The sequence below is a fragment of the Gymnogyps californianus genome, chromosome 2 (genome assembly GCF_018139145.2).
Source record: "Gymnogyps californianus isolate 813 chromosome 2, ASM1813914v2, whole genome shotgun sequence".
Lineage (NCBI taxonomy): Eukaryota > Metazoa > Chordata > Aves > Accipitriformes > Cathartidae > Gymnogyps > Gymnogyps californianus.
Window position 1 is genome coordinate 139,543,189 of NC_059472.1, and position 22,795 is coordinate 139,565,983.

Here is a 22,795-nt window from a genome sequence, read left to right on the forward strand (position 1 = left end):
AAGGTGTTCCCCAGCACAACCACTACTCTTCTGTCAGCAGTGACTCAGTGTGCCTTTGCACACACTTTCACTCTACTCTTCCAGGCTGTGCACAGCCCTGAGGACTGTACATGTGGCATCTGCAGGATACCCAAAGCCTTGCCTCTGCCAAGGCCAGTCCTGTGTTCAGGTGAAGCTGTGCTGAACAGAAACTTCCTACATCTATTCCTGATCAGCGCTGGAGTCTACTTCTCATGCATAAGATGCTTCTACACATTTTTCTTTCTAAAGCCTAAAAATACCCTTTTAATGACTTCTTAAAGGTCCTTTTAAAATTCTACACACAGACCACACTTATTGCTGATGGTCTGCATAACCTGAAGAACTTTATGCACAGCACCACAGTTTTACACTAAGTCCACTAAAGCTAGCTATGAAAGTGCACTGTATGCAAATTACTACTAATGGCTCTCTTGAAGTATGCATGCAGAATTAAGGTTCATATTTAGCACTTCACATCCTAGTCTTCAGAGCTGAATTTCATTTACTTTAGCGCTCTCAAAGGCAAAAAGGCAAAACTGTCCAATAATGAAGTTCAGGTAGGCATCAAAATCCCTTTTTACCCATAGCACTTATTATTCAAAACAGAGTTTTGCACAGCAAAATCCTAAGTCCTCAGTAAATGCTTCCAAAGGTGTAAGCGTTGCAAGTGTGCTCTCCCCCAAACCAAGTAAACCAGCTTTAAGGCAACTACTTGCAGGTGCCTGAGCTCGTTTCACTGTACACGATACAAGGTACAACTCAGGGCAGATTTGCAGGGACAGGATTTCTGATGGCTGCGAGTCGCCCTCATAAGCCTAGTGAGCCCGGCAGTGCCCACTGGTGCATGCTTTTCTCCACAGCAGTCCAGGGGAGGTTGGCAGACCCCGGATTTTTTGGCCTGCGAGTTGGCTCTTACCCTGCCGCAGGGCTCCCCGAGCCGAGGCCGCAGGTAAACGCCACGGTGCGGGCCCGGTCTCACCGGCCCGGCGTGTGAGAACGGGCCCCGGCCCACAGCCCGACCAGGAGGGCGGGGAAGCGCATGATGAAACTTCGCGGCGGATTTCAACAGCAGCAGGCGGCGAGGGAGGAGCCGGCACCGGCGCGGGGAGGAGCCGCCTTCATCACCCGGCGCGGCGAGGACGGCGGCTCTCTTTGCGCCAGCGGCCAGGACGCGTTAAGGTACCGGAGCGGGCGGCGGCTTCTAGGCCGCGGGGCTGCGCCGAGCAGGGCCGGCCGGGGGCCGCCGCCGGGCTCGCGGGCCGAGCGCAGCCGCGCCGGGCGGCCTTCGGCGGGAGCACGGCCGCCGGACCCGGCGCTCCCCCGCTCACTCCCGGCGCCCTGCGGCCCCTCCGCGCCTTCCCCCGGCTTGTGAGCGAGGGGGCGGGGGGCCCGCGGTGCGCTGTGGCCGCCGGAAGAAGGGGCGGCCGCCGGAAGGAGCGGCGGCCGCGTGGAGAGGGCGCGGAGGGTAGCGGGCGTGCGCGGAGGGAACCTGGCGCGGGGGGACTGCGGTCGCCTGTTAGAAGAGCCCCGGAGGCTGGGGGGCACCCGGAGGTTGGGGGGCACCCGGAGGCCGCCCCAGCTGGGGGGAAGGCCCAGCTGCACGTGCTGAGGCTGAGGTCCCCGGCGCCATCACTCGTCCAGATGAGAAAGGCGTGGCGGGAGCAATGTCGGTGCGGTGCCGTGCTCCCCTTGGCATGCCTTTTCCAGCCCGGGTGTTCCTGGAGATATGGGCCTTGTAGCTCTCTGAACCCTAACCCTAAACTAATGGTAGAGGTGGGCTGAGGCTGGGGACCTGGGCCTCAGTCCCAAGCTGCCATTAGGGTTCAGAGAGCCACAAAGCCTACATCTCCAGGATCACTGGGGCTGGAGAAGGCGTGCCAAGGGGAGCACGGCACCGCACTGACATTGCTCCCTCCACCCCTTTCTTCCTCATCTGGGCCACCCATGGGGCTGAGGACCTCAGCTTCTGTCCCAAGCTGCCGTTAGGGTTAGGCTTCAGAGCGCCACAAAGCCTACAGCTCCAGGGACACTGGGGCTGGAAAAGGCCTGTGAAGGGGAGCACGGCACTGCGCCAACGTTGCTCCCTCCACGCCTTTCTCATCTGGGCCACCCATGGTGCTGGGGAAGTTCAGTGTAAACCTACCCACTTTCAGTCTGAAACCGTTGCCCCTGGTCCTGTCACTACAGGCCTTGGTAAAAAGCCTCTCTCTGTCTTTCTTATAAGGCCCCTTTATATACCGAGAGGCCACAAGCTGAAAGGACTGTTAATGTTTCTGCTGAGATGATGTTGCTTCAACAGATCATACCCGATGCCCAGTAATGATTTGTTCTATTTGTGCTTTATAAAACAATCACAGACAACCTTGGTGTACCTAAAGGTAAACTTAAGCCTGATTTATTGCTGGCCAAAGGTTGCTTATCATATTCTGGGCAAACCAGGTTTTACGTCGTGTTAGTAAAGTCTGCTATTCTCTTGATCAGTCATCTTGACAGTTAAGTGATTAATAGGCTACATTTGTTATCTGTGTTTTCTAGGTGTCAGCTCTTGCTTATAATGTCCATGTCTTTTTTGAACAGGTTCTCCACTTTCAGGTAGATCAACAGCCTCAGAATGTGTGGTATCTGGGCCCTGTTTGGGAGTGATGAATGCCTTTCTGTCCAGTGTCTAAGTGCCATGAAGGTAGCACACAGAGGTCCTGATGCATTTCGTTTTGAGAACGTCAATGGATTCACCAACTGTTGTTTTGGTTTCCACCGCCTTGCGGTTGTTGATCAGTTGTATGGTATGCAGCCTATCCGGGTGAAGAAATTCCCATATCTGTGGCTGTGTTACAATGGAGAAATCTACAATTTCAAACAAGTAAGTGTTGTATGGGTCATATGGCTTTTTTTTTAATTTCAAAACTAGTGGATATTCAGAAAATGTTTAAAACATGGTGGACTAGAATATCAGAAAAAAATTTAAAAGTTATCAAATGACTAGTATTTAAAAGGAAGTAAATTATCTCAATGAGCTATGAATCTGTCATGGCTGAGTTAGTAACATACTTAGTCTTTAATACTGAAAAATCACTTTCTAATTGACAAGAAGGGCAATAAGTATTTGTATCTTCAGTCTAAAATAAAGATGCATTCTTTGTTGTCTCCTGGGGAGGGGAATTCCAAGCCTCTTTCTCCTCCTCTTCTCTCTTTATAATGCGAATGCTTTTAGACTGTCTTGCTCTTCAGTTATTTTGGGTTGTTCTCCAAGCTGTTAGGTATTGCGTTTTTATTTCTGCATATCAATCGAGATGGGATATGTCACTTATAATATATTAATGTATAGCATGCATGCTTATGTATTTATGTAAAAGCAACAAGCACTAGGGAGAGGTTTCCAGTATGCCACCAAAGTCCTTAGGTGTCTGCAGCTTAAGGCAGATGCTTTGTGGGGTTTTTGAGAGCCACCTAAGTAAGTCTCTTGGGCACAAAACAAGCAGCAACTCTACTTACTTCCTAAAGTGTCTGAATGTCCCTGATGGGTATAATACTGCTGCTGAACATTGTCTGTGTGCCTCAGTCCCTGTGCTGAGATGTCTGAGCTGCCTGTGTTACTTGTAAAGGAAAGTGACTCAGATCATCCAAATTCAGTGTATAAAGCAGCTTACAATTGTGACTGTTTCTCAATCGTGCTGAAGCTGAATGCTTAAAATTAATCATAAGCTACATGTGGTAGTATCAGAAACGTATGAATAATCTGAGATGTCTTAGTACTTCTAACCACATTTTTGAAGTCAGAGTCAGGCTGCTGTCAGTGATGTCAGTGACATCAGTAATGGCATTGGGAATTTGACTGAATAGGCAGGAGATTCCCCCCCCCCCATCTTCAAGTATCTGGCTGTTTGAAAGGTGAGATACACTGTGCCCTGCAGTACATGTGAAATGTGTTGTACCAACAGTCTGTAATACTTGCTGTGTTTTGCATTGTGGTTTTTCTGCTGTTGAAAGCAGTAAGAATTACTCTCAGTCATGCTACACACACAATCATAAGGGGACTTTAATTATACAAAGCTTGCATTGCTATCTGCAGGAATTTGTTTGGTTGTTCTCGCTACATTATGTGCCCTCTTTCGTAATAAAATTTTTCTTTCAGGCTTGTGGCTGAAACCTGCCTAGGAAAGTATTATTGGTGAAACATGCATCTTGTTTAGGGCAATGACTTAGTTATTTTAATATTGACTCAATTTGATCCAAGACTTTGCCCTGTAAATAACAATTAAAACCAAAGAACTTGTTAAAATGCAAAAGCGTTGGTTTTGTGGGGTTTCTTGGCTTGTTAGTGTTTTACTGAAACCCCTTCTTTCCCCCTGACTGGTAGATATTGAAAGGACTTTAAGAGTAGCACCACAAGAACATGAAGAAGATTTGGTCTGACTTAAATCTGACAGCTAATTTCTTCCTCCCCCACTCCATCTGCACAGGCAGAGTGAAAGGTTAGTTTGAAGAATGGAGGAAGATTAGGCAGAAGGAAATTCTCTGTGCATAGAAAAGACACTGAGGAATTGCAGTGACTGCATAAGTAAACCAAAGTTTATTTCTGAAATACTTTACTCTGCAGAGATGTTACCAGTATAACACAGTTGTCTGTGTTTTGAGGCAGGGAGGGGCTTACGTAAATGTCATGTTATTATCTGATAAGAAAGTGGCACCGAGAGATTTGAGACTACAATGAATGATGTCTTGGTTTCTGGTCCTGTTTTGAGTTGTTTTTTTAGAAGCGGTGGCTGCCTGGTTCTGCCCTTTGTCTGTGGGAGATGGGAAGGCTAGTGCTTCTGAAAACCAGGGTCATGGGTTTGCAGTTTGACATCCTCACATAGAAATGTATCCCTGAAAACTTGCCATAATGTGAATTGCTTAAGACTGCAGAGTCAATCTACAGTGTCTGAGAGATGATCCTGGATAATATTTTGAACACAAAAGTATAATTTCCTTCTTTGGTGGAAATGTTTATGTAACTTTTGAACTGTGATTTAAAAAAAAAATTTAGTTTTCTTATTAAACAATTACATGAATGGTGGTTTTTTTCTTCAATTAATAAGCAGTCAATGTTTTCTAATGCTTATTCATGTTTTTCTTTATTTTTTTTCTTAGTTGCAGAAGCGGTATGGATTTGAGTATCAGACGTTAGTGGATGGTGAGGTTATCCTTCATCTTTACGACAGAGGAGGAATAGAACAAACAGCATCCATGCTAGATGGTGTATTTGCTTTCATCCTTCTGGATACTACAAACAGAAAAGTGTTTCTGGCGAGAGATACCTATGGAGTCAGACCACTGTTTAAGGTGCTGACTGATGATGGATTTTTGGGTGTCTGTTCTGAGGCAAAAGGTAAAACCAGTTGTGCCTAAATAATCTTAGGTATTGTTGTCGGAGACAAACTTCTTTGTCAGGCTTTTCTTCTGAGTATGAAGAGAAAGTGAACTGTAAGTTCAGTAATAAATGAACTATATTTAGTAGTATAAGAACTACACATCATTAAAACAAAAACCACGGACAGTAAACCTCTAAGATGTTTAATTGTCCTTAATATCGCTAAAATAACTTGCTTATTTAATTTTATAATTCTTTGTGTTCTGGAATCATAGCAGTATTGAGCCCAAGATGTTTCATGTTACCCCAAAGTTAAATGTAGTCTATAGAGTTAGGCTAGATTTATGCTACGATAAATTATATTAGAATTTGTTTCTGGTGTTCTATGGTGAACTGGGAAATAATGCCACAAGAACTGCTAATCTGTAAAAGCCAAGAATTTTAAAACCCTGCTGAAATTTCCTGCAGCATTGGGTAATTTTCTAGTGACACTTATTTTGTTTGATGACGATTTTTTTCCTTAGAGATGACACATCCACTGCTTTTTTTTTTTGCTTTTTTAAGTAATTATCTCTGGTCTTGACACTTGCATAAACAAAACCAAACAGTGCCAAAAGGGAGTTTGTTGCCTAAAATGCGCTTTGGCTAACATTGACTTCCACGATTACTTGTGTCTCTCCCATTTACTGTATATCAATTTTATTATCAGACTCCAATGTAGGTTGGCTCCTCTAATAGTAGTACTATGTCTACTAATAGCTGTACCAGCTCTGCTTCTTGGGAAGGAAGAAGGGAAGTGAATACTTTAGGGATTGTGTCCTATAACCATCACAGTGAATTACCGGTCCCTCTCTAACAGCAGTTCAGTATTTCGTTTGTGGAGTTCCTCAAGGGGCATCCAGGTGACCAGCAGGTGCAAAACATCCTTTTTCACAAGAGGAATGGAAATGAGGTGTGGCTACAAGTCTGATTCTTGGGATTCATTAGCAGTGGCGTAGATCGGACTGGAACTGATGAGTTGTGAAATCACTAAATCAATGTCAATTAAGCAATCACTTCAGTGATGTAGTTTTATTACAGACCCCTTGTTAGCTTGACTACACTTAATTTTAAACACAAAATCAGTTATTTATTGTCACTTGAATTCTCATAAGCATATTACACCTTGACCTGGACATCATGTAGTCAGTTAAGAAAGTGCTCTTCTTAATCCTCACAGGGATGAATTGCTACTTACCAATTAGTAAAACTTGCTGGCTTCCTTTCTCTGCTATCTGCCTCAGCTTGAGATGGCTCGGATCTATGTGTGCAGCCTGCCAGAAGCAAAATCATGCTCTAGGCAGGGCAGACTCTGACTCAAAATTATATTTTTTAATACCAAATTTAGGATCTGGGGAAAGTATGTCTATATAGTTTTAGTACAGAGGCTGTTGAGTGAGGTATAACTTAACCATCCTAGGTCAAAAACTCTGACTTTTGTTTTTTTCCCCATTTTATCTGTAGGACTTATCAACTTAAAGCATTCAACATCCTCATGTCCTAAAGTGGAACCATTTCTCCCGGGTCATTACGAAGTGTTGGATTTAAAGCCCTCTGGGAAGGTTGCATCAGTGGAATTAGTAAAATTTCATAGCTATAAAGATGAACCAGTCCATGTTGCCTGTGATACAGTGCCAACTCTGCCTTCAGGTAGTACAGCAAAGCATTTGATATATTTGATAATATTCTGATTAAAAAGTGAAAAAATTACAGTCTTTGAATATAAAATCTGCATTGATTCGTTTAAAAAAATGCCATTTAAAAAGAAACCTGGAAGAACCTTTATAATGTAGGGACTTAAGAACTGTTTTTGTAGGCAGTCATGTACAAAGATGAACTTGCGTGCCCTCATTATCAAAGAAAATTCAGACAAATATCTTTGTTTCTTAATAGCGTAATCCAGCAAAGTCTAAGTAACACTTTGTGGATTTTTTTTTTTCCCCTCTTCTTTTCTTTTCTGGACAGGCTTTGATCTTGAAACAGTGAAAAGCAACATCCGTATTCTGTTTGAAAATGCTGTTAGAAAACGTTTGATGGCTCACAGAAGGATTGGTTGTCTTCTGTCAGGTAAGTAGCAAGAATCACAATGATCCTGTATCTTCTCTCTCTTTCACCCATCCTCTACTAGTTAGAGGAAAATGTACTGGCTGTTCTGCTGTGGTGTACCTGAAGTGATCTGAATCTTCATTTGCTTTTTAGAGCAGAGAACAGAGGACTTGTTAGTTTGTGATAAAATTTTCCAGTTGTTGTGGTTTAACCCCAGCCAGCAACTCAGCACCATGCAGCCACTTCCCCTTCCCCCCTCCCAGTGGGGCGGGGAGGAGGAAAGGAAAAAAGTAAAACTCGTGGGTTGAGATAAGAACAGTTTAATAACTAAAGTAAAAATAAAAATACACTACTGAACTACACCGAAACCAGGACACCAGTTTAAAAATATCTTGAAAACCTTATGCTTTTAAAGTTTACTCTGGGCTGGGATGTTGGCTTGTTGAGACACCAACCATTTCTAACTAAGAGGAAAGAAATATAATATTCTTATTGAAAAATCACCCAATATACTCTTAGCTATATGAGATTTATGCTTAGGTTCGTGTCTAAAAAGAAAACGTAATTATTACATTCACTTTGCACAGATTGAGCATAGAAAAAAGCCTTGGCATGTTTTAGATAGCAGGAGGAATTGAAGTTCTTACTTGTCACCTCCTTTGCTTTAGCCTCTATCCTAGACTGCCCTTGATTTACTGAATTACAGGGGACCATCTGGACCAAAATTATTTGCTACACTCTTTTTCAGGTGAGGTAATAGCTTGTGGTACAGGAAGTTGTTGATCAGTGTTGTGATCTGGTGGTTCAATGTTACAGAGGTACTTTACAGAGAGAAGGCTTTGTAGCCATGGGACTGACATCTTTCTTACTGTGTTTTTGCAGCACTTTGTACTTGTGGTTAGAATTCTGATATGCCGTTCATGCATTCATTGAACATCAGTAATTACACTCATTTATCATGAACCCTATTAAATGTGCATTTGAATGAGAGGGAGCTGACTAGGAGATACTGTTGGGCCATTTCCTTACTGTGGTATCACAAAAAGTAGGAGGGAGGTAAATGAAACAGGGAGATACACGGAGTTGGAAGATCCCAGCCTGGTAAAAAGCGTGTTCAAACCCCAAATTTCAGGTATGGAATTAGAAGGCAGTCAGCAGCTCCTCAGATGCACATGCAGAATGCATTAGTAGCAAAACTAAGTGCCTGTGCTGGTATAATACCAGAGTATCTCAGTGCTTCACAATTTGGAGTATGCTTGGAGCATCATGGTTGGAGAATTGCTTTTGTTTCCAATCACGGAGGGAGTTCTGCAAATTCACAGTGGAAACTCAGGTTTTGATTTCCCTGATTTCCACATCCTAGGCACTCAGTTTGATTTCTGTGCTCTCCTTTTCTCAGACTCTGCATGTAATTTATACAGAAGGAGATTTTGTTTTACAAGGTAGTACGCCCACAAAGGGGATCAGGGTGGGAATGGATGCTAGTGCACTCAGCTGAAAAACCGCATGCAGACTGTAGGAAACAAAGAGAAGAGGATTTTGCCTCGTGCTTGTCAGAACTGTGGGAGAATAGGTACTGTCTTTTGCTCAGTACTTCAGAGGGGAGCAGCAAGTAGAACTAGTCAAGGATTAGCAGAACTAGCTCATGAGAATAAGAAGGTGGAGCCTTAGAGTACATCTAGGCAGTTTGTGCATCTCTTGCTTTTATTTTTTGTTTTCCAAATTGTTCAAATCCTTCCACTGTCATCCTCTGAGAAAGAAGAGGAGTAAAAAAAAAAGAATGTCACTAGTGAACCTTTTCACTTTGAAGTGACGTTTAAAAAATTAATTCCACTCCAAATGTGTGAAACACACTTCTGAAAAATGATTGGGGAAGAGTGGAATCCTTACACTAAGTGTTCTGTTGTTTTACTTAATTCTTTTTTATTCAAACAGCAAACCAAAAAAAATTTACATAGTTCTGTCAGTAGAGTATCAAATATGTAGGTAAGAAGAGGATAGAGAGCAGTTTTGAAATGGAGAATAAATCCCATTATAGCAGAGTTGAGAAGGGGCATGTTCTGTAGTGGTACAATGTTTTCAGAATACTTTCTGTGTATCTTAAAGAAGGATTTCTGCTGATGCTTCTGACACCAAAAGTACTAAAAACTGTTACTGAAGATGTTCCACTGAAGTTGCCTGATTCTCTTGTTAAGCAGAGGTAAATGTACACTTGTACGAGAAGTACCTTGGATTCACATGGCTTAAAAATGAAGGCTACTCATGAGATTGTGCTATCTAGATTCAGTGTCCTTAAGGGGAAACAAAAAACCAGTCAAACACCTAACCAAATAATTTGTTTTGTTGGCAGGGGGCTTAGATTCCAGCTTAGTTGCAGCTGTTCTTCTGAAACTGATGAAAGAAAACAACATCAATTATCCATTACAGACCTTTGCAATTGGAATGGAAAACAGTCCTGACTTACTGGCTGCCAGAAAGGTATAGTAAGCGTTGCTTTCAGTTTGTTCTGAGCTGCTGAATGCTAAACAGTGTGTATTAATGGTGCTAACTTCATGGTATGGTATTAATAGTAACACTGAATATTCATGTATTGCTATGGTGTAAATCAGCTTGCAGTAAATCATTTAGTACAACATTTGCTGCTTAGTTAAATCTTACAAAAGAGATAATTGAGCCTTACCTGTTTTCTCTTGCATTTGGAAGGCTTTCATGACAGACTCCCATTGCATTGTTACCAAAAGGATGGTACTTCAGAGTTGTCTCAATTCTACCTCTGGGTTTTAGGGTAAATCTCCATGCTATGATTTCTATGCTATGACATTTGTATATATGTTAAATACTGTAAGTTAATCATCAGTTTACTGAATTAAGAGCCTTCTACAAACTGTTTGGCATCTGGGGTACCCTTTAGGTACCCAGGCTGTCATGGCCTTTGAGCTGCTTTTTATCTTCAGGGCAAATATCTGGAGTATTTGGAGCCTCTGTGGATTCCATTATGCCTAGGGTGGGCAGCTGGATGGTCTGTTGTAATCATGACTGAACACTGTAACTAGGGAGACTGTGTTCCCTCTGGTGAGTGTACCGCTGCAAGTCAGAGGGGCTGCTACAGTATCATCTTTTCTTGGCCTAATGTCATGTAATCCTCACTGTGGCAGGAGGGAGCTGGTGCTTTCACTCAATGTGTGTGTTGTAAAGACAATGTATGTTTAAAAAATGTTTTAATTGAAAAGCAATACATTAATGTGACCTTTTACAAACAGGTGGCAGCACATATAGGCAGTGAACATCATGAAGTAATATTTAATTCTGAAGAGGGAATTCAGGCAATAGAGGAGGTTATCTTCTCCTTGGAAACCTATGATATAACAACAGTAAGAGCTTCAATTGGTAAGATTTTTCTGATAGCAATCTTTCGCTTTCTATCGCCCGAATAAAATTTTATGCAAAATCATGTAGTCATCTACTAGATCCGTTAGCTGTCACAGAACCTGGGAAATGGGACTCCCAAGTTCTGCTCCCTGGTCTTGTCTGTGATACCACGCTGAGGCAAAAACAGTTATTACTTTCAAAGTCACCGACTGTGCAAAACAATTGTCAAGAGCTATTCCTGAAGCTTTGGGATGAAAACCAAAAGTTATGTGAAGAAGAAACGTTAGATCTACAGATCTAGGTTTTCTGCTCTGATAAGTATGAACCTTGGAGGAAGGGGGAAAAATCTACAAGTTATCTGAGGTACTGAATGTTATGATAGCAAAACAATTATGATTACTCTTTCCTTGCATAATTTTAATACTATAGTGAAGTATTTCTTGTCACCCTGAAGTAACACGTGCACTCAAGCCAGGTAGCCTTCTTATAACATATGTTTGATTCTGACAAATGAAGGAAGTCACCAGCAGCTTCTTACAAAGGGTTGCCGGCCTGATAAGAATGAAAAACCCTAATCCAATGTGACCTTCTGTGTAATGCCAGCTACGACATTTTACCCAGTTAATCTTGTGTCAGCCTAAAACATTGTAAAAAAAGTTAATAAGCCAAATAGGCAACGCAGTTTTGAAAACCCAGGTCCGTGGTACATGAAGATAGGACTTTGCAATGTGACATATTGAAAGTGTTTCTTTAAAAAATAAAGCCAACTTTTCATCTGTCATCTTTCTTTGTGATTGCTGCTTAGTATGAGAAACAATGAACTAGATCCTTTTCATTAGATCTCTAATACTTTTGTTATAAAAGCATATTGTTTGGAAAAATGCAATGAGGGGAAGGCATAATTCTGATTAATAAATACTTCTTAAAAAAAAAATTGAAGAAAGGGCTTCATCCAGTTCAGCCTACAGAGGCAGAGAGTTAAACAACAACTTTTGCTGGTAGTTTTGTTCTCCAAAGCTAGAAGGTTTGTTCAGGACTGTGCTGGAATTAATCATGGGCTTAATTTCACACTGAGTCAGAACAACTCCTCTATGTGTTCCCACGGGAATCCTCCAGCATTCCCAGGATCACGGACAGACATATCTTTCTGATATTTTGAGGGCTAAGTGTAAGTACACAGTTTAGATGTATTTGCAGTACTTAGTGTGGCTTTTGATGGCTTTGAATAACAACGAGTTGTTATTTTAGCATATTGCAGTTTGCTACAGAAGAAAGTAGTGTAGGAGAGAAACTTCTAAAATGCTAAATTTAAAACTGTACTAGCTGTATATAGCATCATACATGTAGCTGTATTTTAATAACTTTATACTTTTTTTTTTAAGGTATGTATCTTGTCTCCAAATATATCCGGAAGAAAACGGACAGTGTGGTCATTTTTTCAGGAGAAGGATCAGATGAGCTGACACAAGGATATATATATTTCCATAAGGTAAATAAATATACTCCCTATACAGAAAGCGCTTGAGCTGCTTGTTCTCCCCTTCAATGGAAAATCTCTGAGATTTCGAGGTGTGATGTTCGAGAGTTGTCACAGCTGTATATTTGTTGAGACTTTCTCCTGAGGTGGCATAAAATCCAAGGGATTTAATTTAATCATCTAAAAAATAACTTTTTTAAACTTCAGAAATTCCTGAGACTGTTATTTCTTGTATGTAGTTGTCGTGGTTTAACCCCAGTCAGCAACTAAGCACCACGCAGCCGCTTCCCCCTCCCCCTCCCAGTGGGGTGAGGAGGAGGAAAGCAAAGGAAAAAAAAAGTAAAACTCGTGGGTTGAGATAAGAACAGTTTAATAACTAAAGTAAAATATAATACTAACAATAGTAATAATGAAATATAATAATAATAGTAATGAAAAGGAATGCAACAAAAGAAGGGGGGGGGAAGAAAAAAACCAGTGATGCACAATGCAATTGCTCACCACCCGCTGACCGATGCTCAGTTAGTTCCCGAACCGCGATCCGCGCCTCCCGGCCAGCTCCCCCCTGTTTATATACTGGGCATGACGTTCCATGGTATGGAATACCTCTTTGGCTAGTTCAGGTCAGCTGCCCCGACTCTGCTCCCTCCCAGCTCCTTGCCCACCTGCTTGCTGGCAGAGCATGAGAAACTGAAAAGTCCTTGGCTTAAGATAAGCGCTACTTAGCAACAGCTAAAACATCAGAGTGTTATCAACATCATTCTCACACTAAATCCAAAACACAGCACTGTACCAGCTACTAAAAAGAAAGTTAACTCTGTCCCAGCCGAAACCAGGACAGTAGTCTTTGCTAGTTCTGAGATCACTCAGTGATCACTACAACTCAAATACAGGACAGCAAGTAACGGTTCCCTCAGTGCAGCTGTATTATGTCTGTGTGCTACACGCGTATGTCTGGTTACAGGCACCATCTCCTGAAGAAGCCGCAGAAGAGAGCGAGAGGCTTCTGAAGGAGCTCTACCTGTTTGATGTGCTTCGTGCAGACAGAACTACTGCAGCACACGGGTAAGTTGTAGTCTCTTGGATGCTGAGGACTCATGTGATTTAAAAGCCTAAGAAGATCTTAAAAGTTCTGCTGCTGTTGAGGAAATTACAACAGTTAATTGTTGACTTGTTACTGTTTGAATTACTAAGTGATTCAGAATATTGTGATGCAGGATAATTTTATTCCTACTGTCTGGGTCTAAACTACTCTAAGATGATCATTGGTCTTCAGAGTAGTAGTAGCAAATGGGGTGCACCCCATACTCTGAGCTCTGTATCTTAATATAACTCAAGACACCACCCGCTTTGGCAGAACAGGCATTGCTAACTTTCCAGGTATGCACAGGCACTCAGGGTCCCTGTGCTCTGAATGGGTGAGAAGCACAGCATGAGGGCTAGCAGTCTACAGGGCAGGCAAGTCTGGTCTTCAGAGTCATCATCAATCACATTTCTGTTCTAAACATTACTAAACAAACTTGCTATTGCGATTGCTACAGACAGTGTTTTACCAAAGAAGGTTTTAGCGGATAAGCAAAGACAGTGGATTTGGGTGCTGTTTCTGAACAGTAAGAGAGGAGGAATGAAACTGTGAATCTAATTGCATCTGCTTACAATACCTCTTGATTAATTGTGTCTGCTTAGAGTAGCTCTTGATTCTGAAGCAAAAGGCTGCTGGGGATTTGTATGCCAAGATGAAATTGAAGTTGTAGCCTGAAGGAATTTGAGCAACAGCAAACCACACTGCAAAATTTAATCCGGTTTTCTGTGACTATAGGGCCCGCTGTGTTGCCAAGTGATGCAGGAATATCTTTTGTCTGGGATTGTACTGGTCTTTATAGAGGCAGTGAATTAGAAATACAAATATGCAGAGTTAAGGAGGGAAGTCAAAGTTGTATTTGACTTTGGGGTTTTTTGAGGTTTAGACAAAGAGGAATCTTGAATCTGATAATCAGCATGAGTATGAAGAATTAAAAAAACATACTGAAAGAGGAAGAGTATGTGCATTGAGTGGGGTAGCTGACGGTAATAGAGAGATGTTAGGATACAACCTGTGTGACTGATACCTTAAAGAATCACCAAATTGTACACTGCAGAAAATAGCATTATTTTACTAAAGAAATACATTGATTAAAAGGAGAATATTGTTGGGAAGCTGGCTATAGATGAGAAAAAGATGGTACCTTTGGCAAAGGAAACAGCTTGCCTATTGGGAAACTTGTGTTATATACTGATCCTGCCACAAAATGACTTGCCTAGTTTTTTATAACTTTCTTATGTTTCTCTTTGCGGTATAAAAGATGGACAGGGTGCAGGAGACTTGCCATTTGCCTCATAATTTGTTTTGTGCTGAAAAGTTTGACCACATATTCAAGGCTGTTTGATATCACACTCTGGCTGCTCTTCTTTGGAGAGTTGCAATTTCTTGAAGAGAAGCTGAGGTCAGCTTTACAACACTGCTAGGAAGAAAGAACCCTTGTATTAACAAATTAAAACTGAATTTAAGGTGTTCAGATTTATGGAGAAAAGGGAGAGGAATTAAGAGTAGAGAGGAAATGATGAAAGTACCTTTATCAGTTAAAAAAAAATAACTGTAGGGAAAGACTTGCAGTGCAAACGTTGTCAGTATACGTGGAAACAGAGCCTCAGTATTTGATTGCTGAATGATGATGCTTATTTTTTTGGTAAGATGGGTATTACCTGAAGTAGTTGAAGCTTTTTGTCAGAGGAGAAGCTACAGAGACAATGAAATTACTAGAATGGAATATAATATCTCCATTTGACTTTGAAGCTGGGCAGCATAATGTCTCTTGAGGAAACACACTGAGAGGGGTTCTTCCTACCAAAGACACAGTGACTGTAATTTTATTTGTTGCCTTCAGTGTCCTTAGAAGCCCTGGTATGCATAAGAGAATGTAAGCAGGAGGACTTTGTAGGTGTATATCTGCCACAGGTATAGGAGAGAACTTGTTGGGCAAATGCTGCAGGATCAGTAGTCAATAACTTAATGGTGTTCATGCGGGCTCCTTTTCATTGTTTCTTGAAAACACAAACAAATGTGGATTTCAGAAATGACAGCAGAAGTCCTTGCTTGGTTCTGTGACATCTTTACAAAGGCTGATGGAAATCCCAGTGAGCAAATTGGTAGTTCTCTGGGGGCAACAGGATTTTTTTTCAATGTGTTTTTGCTTACGTGGTACAACGGTTGTTGCTAATCCTGCTGGATTGTAGTCTTTAAATTCATTGTACTAGAAGCTGTCCAGCAGATGGCATCATAAATCGTCGAGATCTTTATTTAATCTGTGCAGACCATATACTTAACTTCCCAAATTTATGAATTAAATGCAGATAGTCATGAATAGGCAAGTGAAATTTCTTCTAGGTAAAAGCAGAAAACCATGTGTTTATGTGAAAGACAGGGAAAGCTTAACTGTTATGGAATTCGTAAGTAGATGACTTGTTGGATTAATTCAGTATCTTTTCTATTTACTTGCCCTGTTTAGTCTTGAACTGAGAGTCCCATTTTTGGATCATCGGTTTACTTCATATTATTTATCTCTACCAGCAGAACTGCGAATCCCAAAGGTATGTAAAACTAGGGTTGGACCCAAGTGTAAGCTTACAAATTCACTGATACATGTTCTAAGTATGACCAAATTGCTGAATTCAATGGTTAAGTCCTCTACCCAAAGTCAAGCATGCTCTTAAGTATTTTGCTGGTTTGTTGGACTACTGGGAACCCTTTTCTGACCAGACCTTCTGAAAGGAAACCATTTCTTAAGTGTTTAAAGCCAGATCTTTGTATTGCAGTTCCTGAGATTCATGACATTGTTTGTTGTTCTGCAAACAGAATGGAATTGAAAAATACCTTTTAAGACAGTCCTTTGAAGATTCCAACTTGCTTCCCAAAGAAATACTCTGGAGACCCAAAGAAGCTTTCAGTGATGGTATAGCATCAATAAAGAAATCCTGGTTTTCTATTCTTCAGGACTATATTGATCAACAGGTACAATACCACTTTTTTTTTCTTTCACATTCAGGTGTATTAGATATGGCTGCAGGGGGAGGCAGCTCACGTGCTTAGTTGGGAGAATAAATCTGGGTATGACAGTAACTTGAGCTTCATGGTGGAAAAGCAAGATAAACTTTAACCAATGGTCTTCTAGCTATCTGAGTTGGTTAAAGGCATTTGAAATCCTAGATACAAAGAAATGCTAGAGCCTGACAGAAATTACTGTGTAAGGAAATGAACATCATTTAAGTATCTGGATTGCAAATTAGATTGTGTGTTGGCAAACACAATTTCTGGGTTACACGCAAAGCAGCTGCTTCAGCTGAAGGCACTTGCATGAACTTAACTCTGAAGCTGAGTAGCAGCATAATGAGTTTATAATGTCCTTTCTTGTTTATGTAATTCGTTTTTCCCAGCCATGCCTAGCTAAGCCCTTTTGCTTTTCAAAGCCTCTGCTTGCATTGCTAACCAATGAAGACTTACAGCATTTTGGCTTTGGACAAAGGATAATCATCTCTGGTGTACAGAGGTAGTGTAAACATTGAGAGGAAGGAATAACACCCAATTTACACCAGAACTCTGTTATACAGAAATATGTGTAGTCGAGCCTGTGGACAGGTGCTTGTCTGTCCTACCACCAACTGCTTGTTTCCCATTTTCTTTATACCCACAGGCAAGATAGTAGCTGGGTCAGGCAACAGTGTTGTGCTGCCTGTACTGAGCCTGTATGGGTGTAGTAGGGGCAAATTTATTTCATGGCTGTGAGGAGTTAGGCAGCGTGTTGGCAGTGGAAGCTGCTTTAGAAATTGCCTCAACTGGTGCAACTATTCATCCTCCCTTTCTTAGCCGACTTAGCAACTGCAGGTGTCTTTGCCTCTGCATCCCAGGTCTTTTGTTGCTAAGAGCTTGGTTATACAAGCAGAGTCAACAGCTCCCTGTGAGCTGAAAAAAAACCCAGGGAGCCACTTACATGGCAAAAAGACTGCTTTAAGTTGTTCCGGTTGATTCACAGCAAAGAGAAGGATAGGAAAGAAGTTTTTGTGAGCTTACTAACAAAGGTGATTGTAACCTGAAGAGAAATGGGCTTCACATATAATGTAGAGAGAAACATTAACAGCACTGAAAATGCAGTTATGTATTCATAAAGATCAAGGGAGCCTATGACAAAAATTCACCTGGCAGAAACCTCTGCCTCTAGAATAGACACTTTTTTTTTTTTTTTTTTTTTTTTTTAAACCTTTGGGCATTCAGTGGTCGGTGAATCCTTGTATGTCTTTAACTTGCAGCACATTGACTTGTAAAAGTTAAATGTATTTGCAGCTTAACTTGAGTTTTGCTTATGTCTGTAGATTGATGACCTTCTGCTGGAAAAGGCAGCTGAGAAATATCCTTTCAATCCTCCTAAAACAAAAGAAAGTTATTACTACCGCCAGATCTTTGAAAAGCACTACTCGGGGCGAAGCAGCTGGCTGCCCCACTACTGGATGCCAAGATGGGTTAAAGCTACTGATCCTTCTGCTCGCACGTTGAAACATTACAAGTCAGCTACCCAAGAATAGGCTGCTGAAGTAATCCCCCAAATAGAAGTGCTGCAAGCAATTTGCATGCACTTTGCTTTAAAAAAAACCAAACAAATTATGCAAACCTAAAGCTTAAATCGTCTTTAAGATGCATTTTGACAATGGTATTGGAAACAAGAGCTTTTTGTTGTTAGTGTACTATTAAGTTCACCCTGCTGTACCAAAACTTTGTAATTCATGAGAAGATACTTTATGGACAAGGAACTACCTTATTTGGCAGCTCTGTTCCTTATGTGACCTCGATTGTATTCATTTGCCTTGCAGTTATTTAATATATTTTAATGTGAGCTCTGTTTTGAGGACTTGAATAAGGCTAAGTGATGCGAACTGCTGCAAGCCCTCTGAGCAAAGGGGAATTTGACCCTAGCTATTTAGTGATTTGTGTTCCTGGCTGTAGGATTTGGATAGTCTGTCTATATTATTCTATTCTGAATGTCTTTCTAAGCATTCTTGAGAACCTTGGTCTGGTTTTCAAACAGTACTTACATATTCGTAGCTAAGCAGAGATGCTTACTAGAGTTTATAATAGTGGTGGTGCTGGCTGTTACTTGAATAAGATTCCCATTCATATAATTATTACTCTAAAGCCACCAGTTGGCTATTTTGAATCTTGTAAATATACCAGCAGTCTAAAAATATTGTGACTGTTATCAAAGAGCGGAACAGACAAGAGAAGCCAAGTTATGTCTTTGTTTCTAACTCAAGGGCTTCAATTCTTAAATGTATTATTCTTGAAAACAGAGTGTTAACTGGGTGATTTGTATCAGTCTGATGGAAGTTGCGTGACTAAGTATTTTAAGAAATTTTTCACTTATTCTGAGAGTTTTTCCACCTGTATGATGAAAAGGTAGACTGTGTTGCTGCTCAGCTGCATGTGGCCAACTGTGTGGTGAACCAACCCTGTTAACCATAGATTTTATTCAGACAAAACATCACTGAAGACAGTGGGATCAGACACCTTGCCTGGAAGAATGGGAAAAAAGCTTCTTCAGAAACCTCAAGAACTTCTAATACCCTACTGAAAAACACATGACTCTCTACCCAGGACAACTTTCTATTAACTACTTAGGCATGGAGGCTGCTTTTTTTAAAGGTACCGTGAACAGAAGGGTGGTGAAGAAATATACATGTGTGCTGCAGATTGACTTGATTAGCATCACGCTCTTTATGAAGACAGAAGTCTTGTTTATTGTCCCTCTTGACTATGAAACCAAAGCCAATTGTTATTTAAAACATAAAACATAAGCAATTCTGGTTTAAAATCTTCATAAAATGACTGATTGTCTATTTATTACTCCCCCCTAATCCTGTATTTGAAACTCTATTCCAATGAGTATTCAGTATTCTTACTGAAACCTCTCAATGGTACCATGGAGCCCACAAACTGTCCAGCTATGGCCAGTAGTGGCCATATTTTGACATAAACTTGCACATACTAGTTAGTTATGAATATATGATGAGTAAGGTAATACATTCCTGCAGCCTTCTTTACTTGTCTTTTACAAGGCCATGTGCTTGTCTTTTTGGATTTCTTTGAAGCAGTAAAGTATAGTTTGACTTGGGAGAGGTGTATAGAGTATGCTGATTAGGTACTGATGTGTAAAGATAAGATTTACTACTCACTGTAAACTTCCCAAGGCTGAGATGATAAGAAAATAGCATTTGCCTGAAGTAAAAATAGGCTCAACGCATTTTGGGGTCATTACTCGAATGCACTTTCTGCTGCAACATTGTCAGGTATTCAAGGAAATCCACCTTAATTTTTTTAATTCCTAATACATTGGGCATTTACGTAGTGAGGCAAGATCCTAGACTGGTGATCCTAATTATTTTAGCTTTTTACTGATGTGCAGAGGAAAAATACAGTGTTTGCTGCCTTATTCTTGTTAAAAGTATAAATGCTAGGGGTCTCAGGAGTGAAAACGTATTCATTCCTTCTCCACGTATAGACTTGAATTCTACAGCCTTTTTGGCTTCTGTGACACTCTGTACTTTCTCTTTTTTCTTTTTTTTTTCTTTTTTTAAGACAACGGCTACTGTGGATCATCTGCTAGCTGCGAGACATGTTTGTAGTTTGTCACAGGAGGGAATGGGATGCAGGTCCAGTATGCAACGCTGTCTTGTCCAGTCCTACTTTTTATCTTCCTTTCTTCCTGCTGTGGTTGCCTCCTTTTCTCACTCCGTTTCTTTTGGAGAAAATTAAGCTGGACTATTCTGACAGCTTGAGTAGGTTGGTTTGAGTAGTGTGTCAGAGGTGGAGATGGGGAATTAAAGTCAGTGGTCCACCTGGGAGGGAGGAGATGGTAACTCCTTGGCTTGCAGGACTTCTTAGGGCTGGGAGAGAGCCAGGGAACACTTGACAGGACTTTGGGGACCCTTGGTCCATTGGTCAGAGATTTCTATATGGGATGGTTTGAAATCACATAACATGTTTGAAAGTGTGTTTAAAATCACAGTAAAGTGTAAGGCAGCCTATTTTACTTAAGAGTAAAACATATGGAGAATATGGAGAGTCTCTTTGTGGAGGACCTTTGGTGTGGGAAATGTCATTTGATGAACATCTGCAAGGTGATGCATATTTAACTGTCTTTACCAAGAATAAAAAAAAAGCTTCTGGAAAACTAGGTTGCAGGAACCAGTGTTTGCTTTGCTGTGGAAGCTAATTCCTCAGTGAGTGTTATAATTTCATTCAGATTCAGAGTTAGTATCAGTCAAGGTTGTTGCGTTTCTCCACTCAGAACTGAGGTAAAATATGGTAAATTGTGGTTAAAAGTAAAATATCAAAAAATTACACTGAGACTCTGGAGGGGTGGACCTAGTCTTTTGTTCTGACACAGACCTAATGTCTGATTCCCATTAATAAACGAGAGAGAAGTTGTCGAAAGAGGATTTAATACAAGGTAAGCATGGGTGTGAGCTGGCTATTGAACAGTCTCCCCGAAGGAGAGTGGGGCTGAAGTGCGGGAGAGGCCGCTTATGTCTGTAGCGAGGTAAGCTGTGCGTTCCTCAGTGACTTTCCTAGGGATAGCCAAAGCAAATTCCAAGAAGAGCAGACTAGCTGGGCAGCTAGTTTTTCCTGCACTGTATGCTCAGGTTTGGATCTTTCAAGTGTCCTATGAGCTACAACAAAAGATGTCGCCAGTACCCTAGAGTCCACCCGACGTTCGTATTTCTCCCATGCAAGCGGGTCGGGGCTGGCTCTGCTCGGCAGCCTCGCAGCTTTGCCCCGTGCGCTGTGTCTGAGGAAGCCGACAGGCAGACGTGTTTCTTCCAGCGGGCCAAAAAGAGTATGTCAAGGTTTGAATTCGGTTCGAGAGGTTGCTTCGAGGGATGATTTTTTAAATTTTTTTTTTTTTTTTTCCTAGCCGGCAGATGGCAGCTGCTGTTAGCGTGTCTGCGCAAACGAGCTCTTCATCCCTGGGGAATACTGCTCTCCATCCTGCTCCCCTTGTGCTTTTAGCCTGTTCCTTCACACATATTTGTCAGTGGGATTTGTGCGGGAGCTTCGTGGAAGGGAATTTAATAAGTACTAGATTAGAATTCGGGATAAAGCCAAGCAGAAAAGAAAAATATTGTCTGATTGATCTTGCTCACAAGATATTGTGCAGAGCTTCTCATGCTGGTGCTGCAGGTGAGAAGGCAGCTAAGACTTGAATGCATTAGTATTGAAGGCATTCAATATTCAATATGAAAGTAATTAAAAAACAGTTGTAATATTAAAAATTAGAAATGTGAGTTAGAACAGGTATAAAATGCCAGTTCTAGGGAAGATGGAAGATAATACCAGGCTGGGGAATAAAGAATGTTAATTTTGCCTCTGAAGTTATTAGGGGTTATTTTTTTTCCTATTTTTGTCATGATTAACGTGTCAATCGCAGGATTTCAGATAGTCATACAGAGAGGACATTGTGGGTCCTACTAGGAAGTTTTACAGATGCACATCAGAAAGGCTTACGGCCATACCTCTGCTTTTTTTCTCAAAAGAATGATTTAAATATATATATACACACACATGCATTATAAAATGCAGTATATCATACAAGTTTGGAAAGATTTCCTATTTATGTAAATGGCCAATCCAGTTGTTTTATGAGCTCTGTGTGATGATGAACAGCGGCAGACTGCATATACCTAGGCATCAAACCCCGTCAGGAAACAACATCCCCCAGCAACCATCGGCGGTATAATGGCAACGTATAGCTGGCTGGCTGATTTGACAAACACAACCTTTCACCTGCTCCAGGCTCACTCTGGAGAGAGGTCTTCTGCCCTTTTTTGTGTGTGTGTGTGTGTGTGTGTCTGTGTGTGTGTGTGTCTGTGTGTGTGTGTGTCTGTGTGTGTGTGTGTCTGTGTGTGTGTGTGTCTGTGTGTGTGTGTGTCTGTGTGTGTGTGTGTCTGTGTGTGTGTCTGTATGTGTGTGTGTGGTACAGGGTGCTTAATTGAGGAATTTTCACTGAGGAGAGGATAGAGTAATTGGGTCCAAAATAGTCCTTTAGAGAACTGCAATCCCAGGTACATAGAATTATTGGAACTGACCTCAATTCCTATACTCTAATCATCTTGCAGAGGCCAAGAGGGGAGTTAGAATTATCTAGCTGCAAATGCAGCCTTTATTTCTGCTACTATTGAGGATAGTAGTAGTTGTCTATATTAATAAACTGTATTACTTAACGTCTCTCACCACTGCTCTTGAAGACTGCTCTTAACACCTGGGGCAAAATGTATATTAATACAAATTACTTTTGATTAAAACCATTATTATTTTAGCACAAAAAGGAAGGGGGTGGTAGAAAGGAATGTTCTCTTTTTAAATATTTAAATACTCATTATACCAAAGTGATACAAATTACTGGCTGACT

At 41.2% G+C, this 22,795-nt stretch overlaps 1 protein-coding gene across 1 annotated transcript; it reads left to right on the forward strand.

Moving 5' to 3' along the window:
- The first annotated feature begins 1,175 nt into the window (after positions 1 to 1,175).
- Positions 1,176 to 19,212, forward strand: ASNS (asparagine synthetase (glutamine-hydrolyzing)). Its single transcript, XM_050891925.1, has 12 exons — positions 1,176 to 1,200; positions 2,599 to 2,881; positions 5,152 to 5,389; positions 6,875 to 7,060; positions 7,376 to 7,477; positions 9,807 to 9,934; positions 10,717 to 10,843; positions 12,208 to 12,314; positions 13,267 to 13,367; positions 15,848 to 15,929; positions 16,195 to 16,350; positions 17,706 to 19,212. The coding sequence occupies exons 2-12, from the start codon at positions 2,633 to 2,635 to the stop codon at positions 17,913 to 17,915; spliced, it is 1,686 nt and encodes a 561-aa protein (XP_050747882.1). The 5' UTR covers positions 1,176 to 1,200; positions 2,599 to 2,632; the 3' UTR covers positions 17,916 to 19,212.
- Positions 19,213 to 22,795: the final 3,583 nt, after the last annotated feature.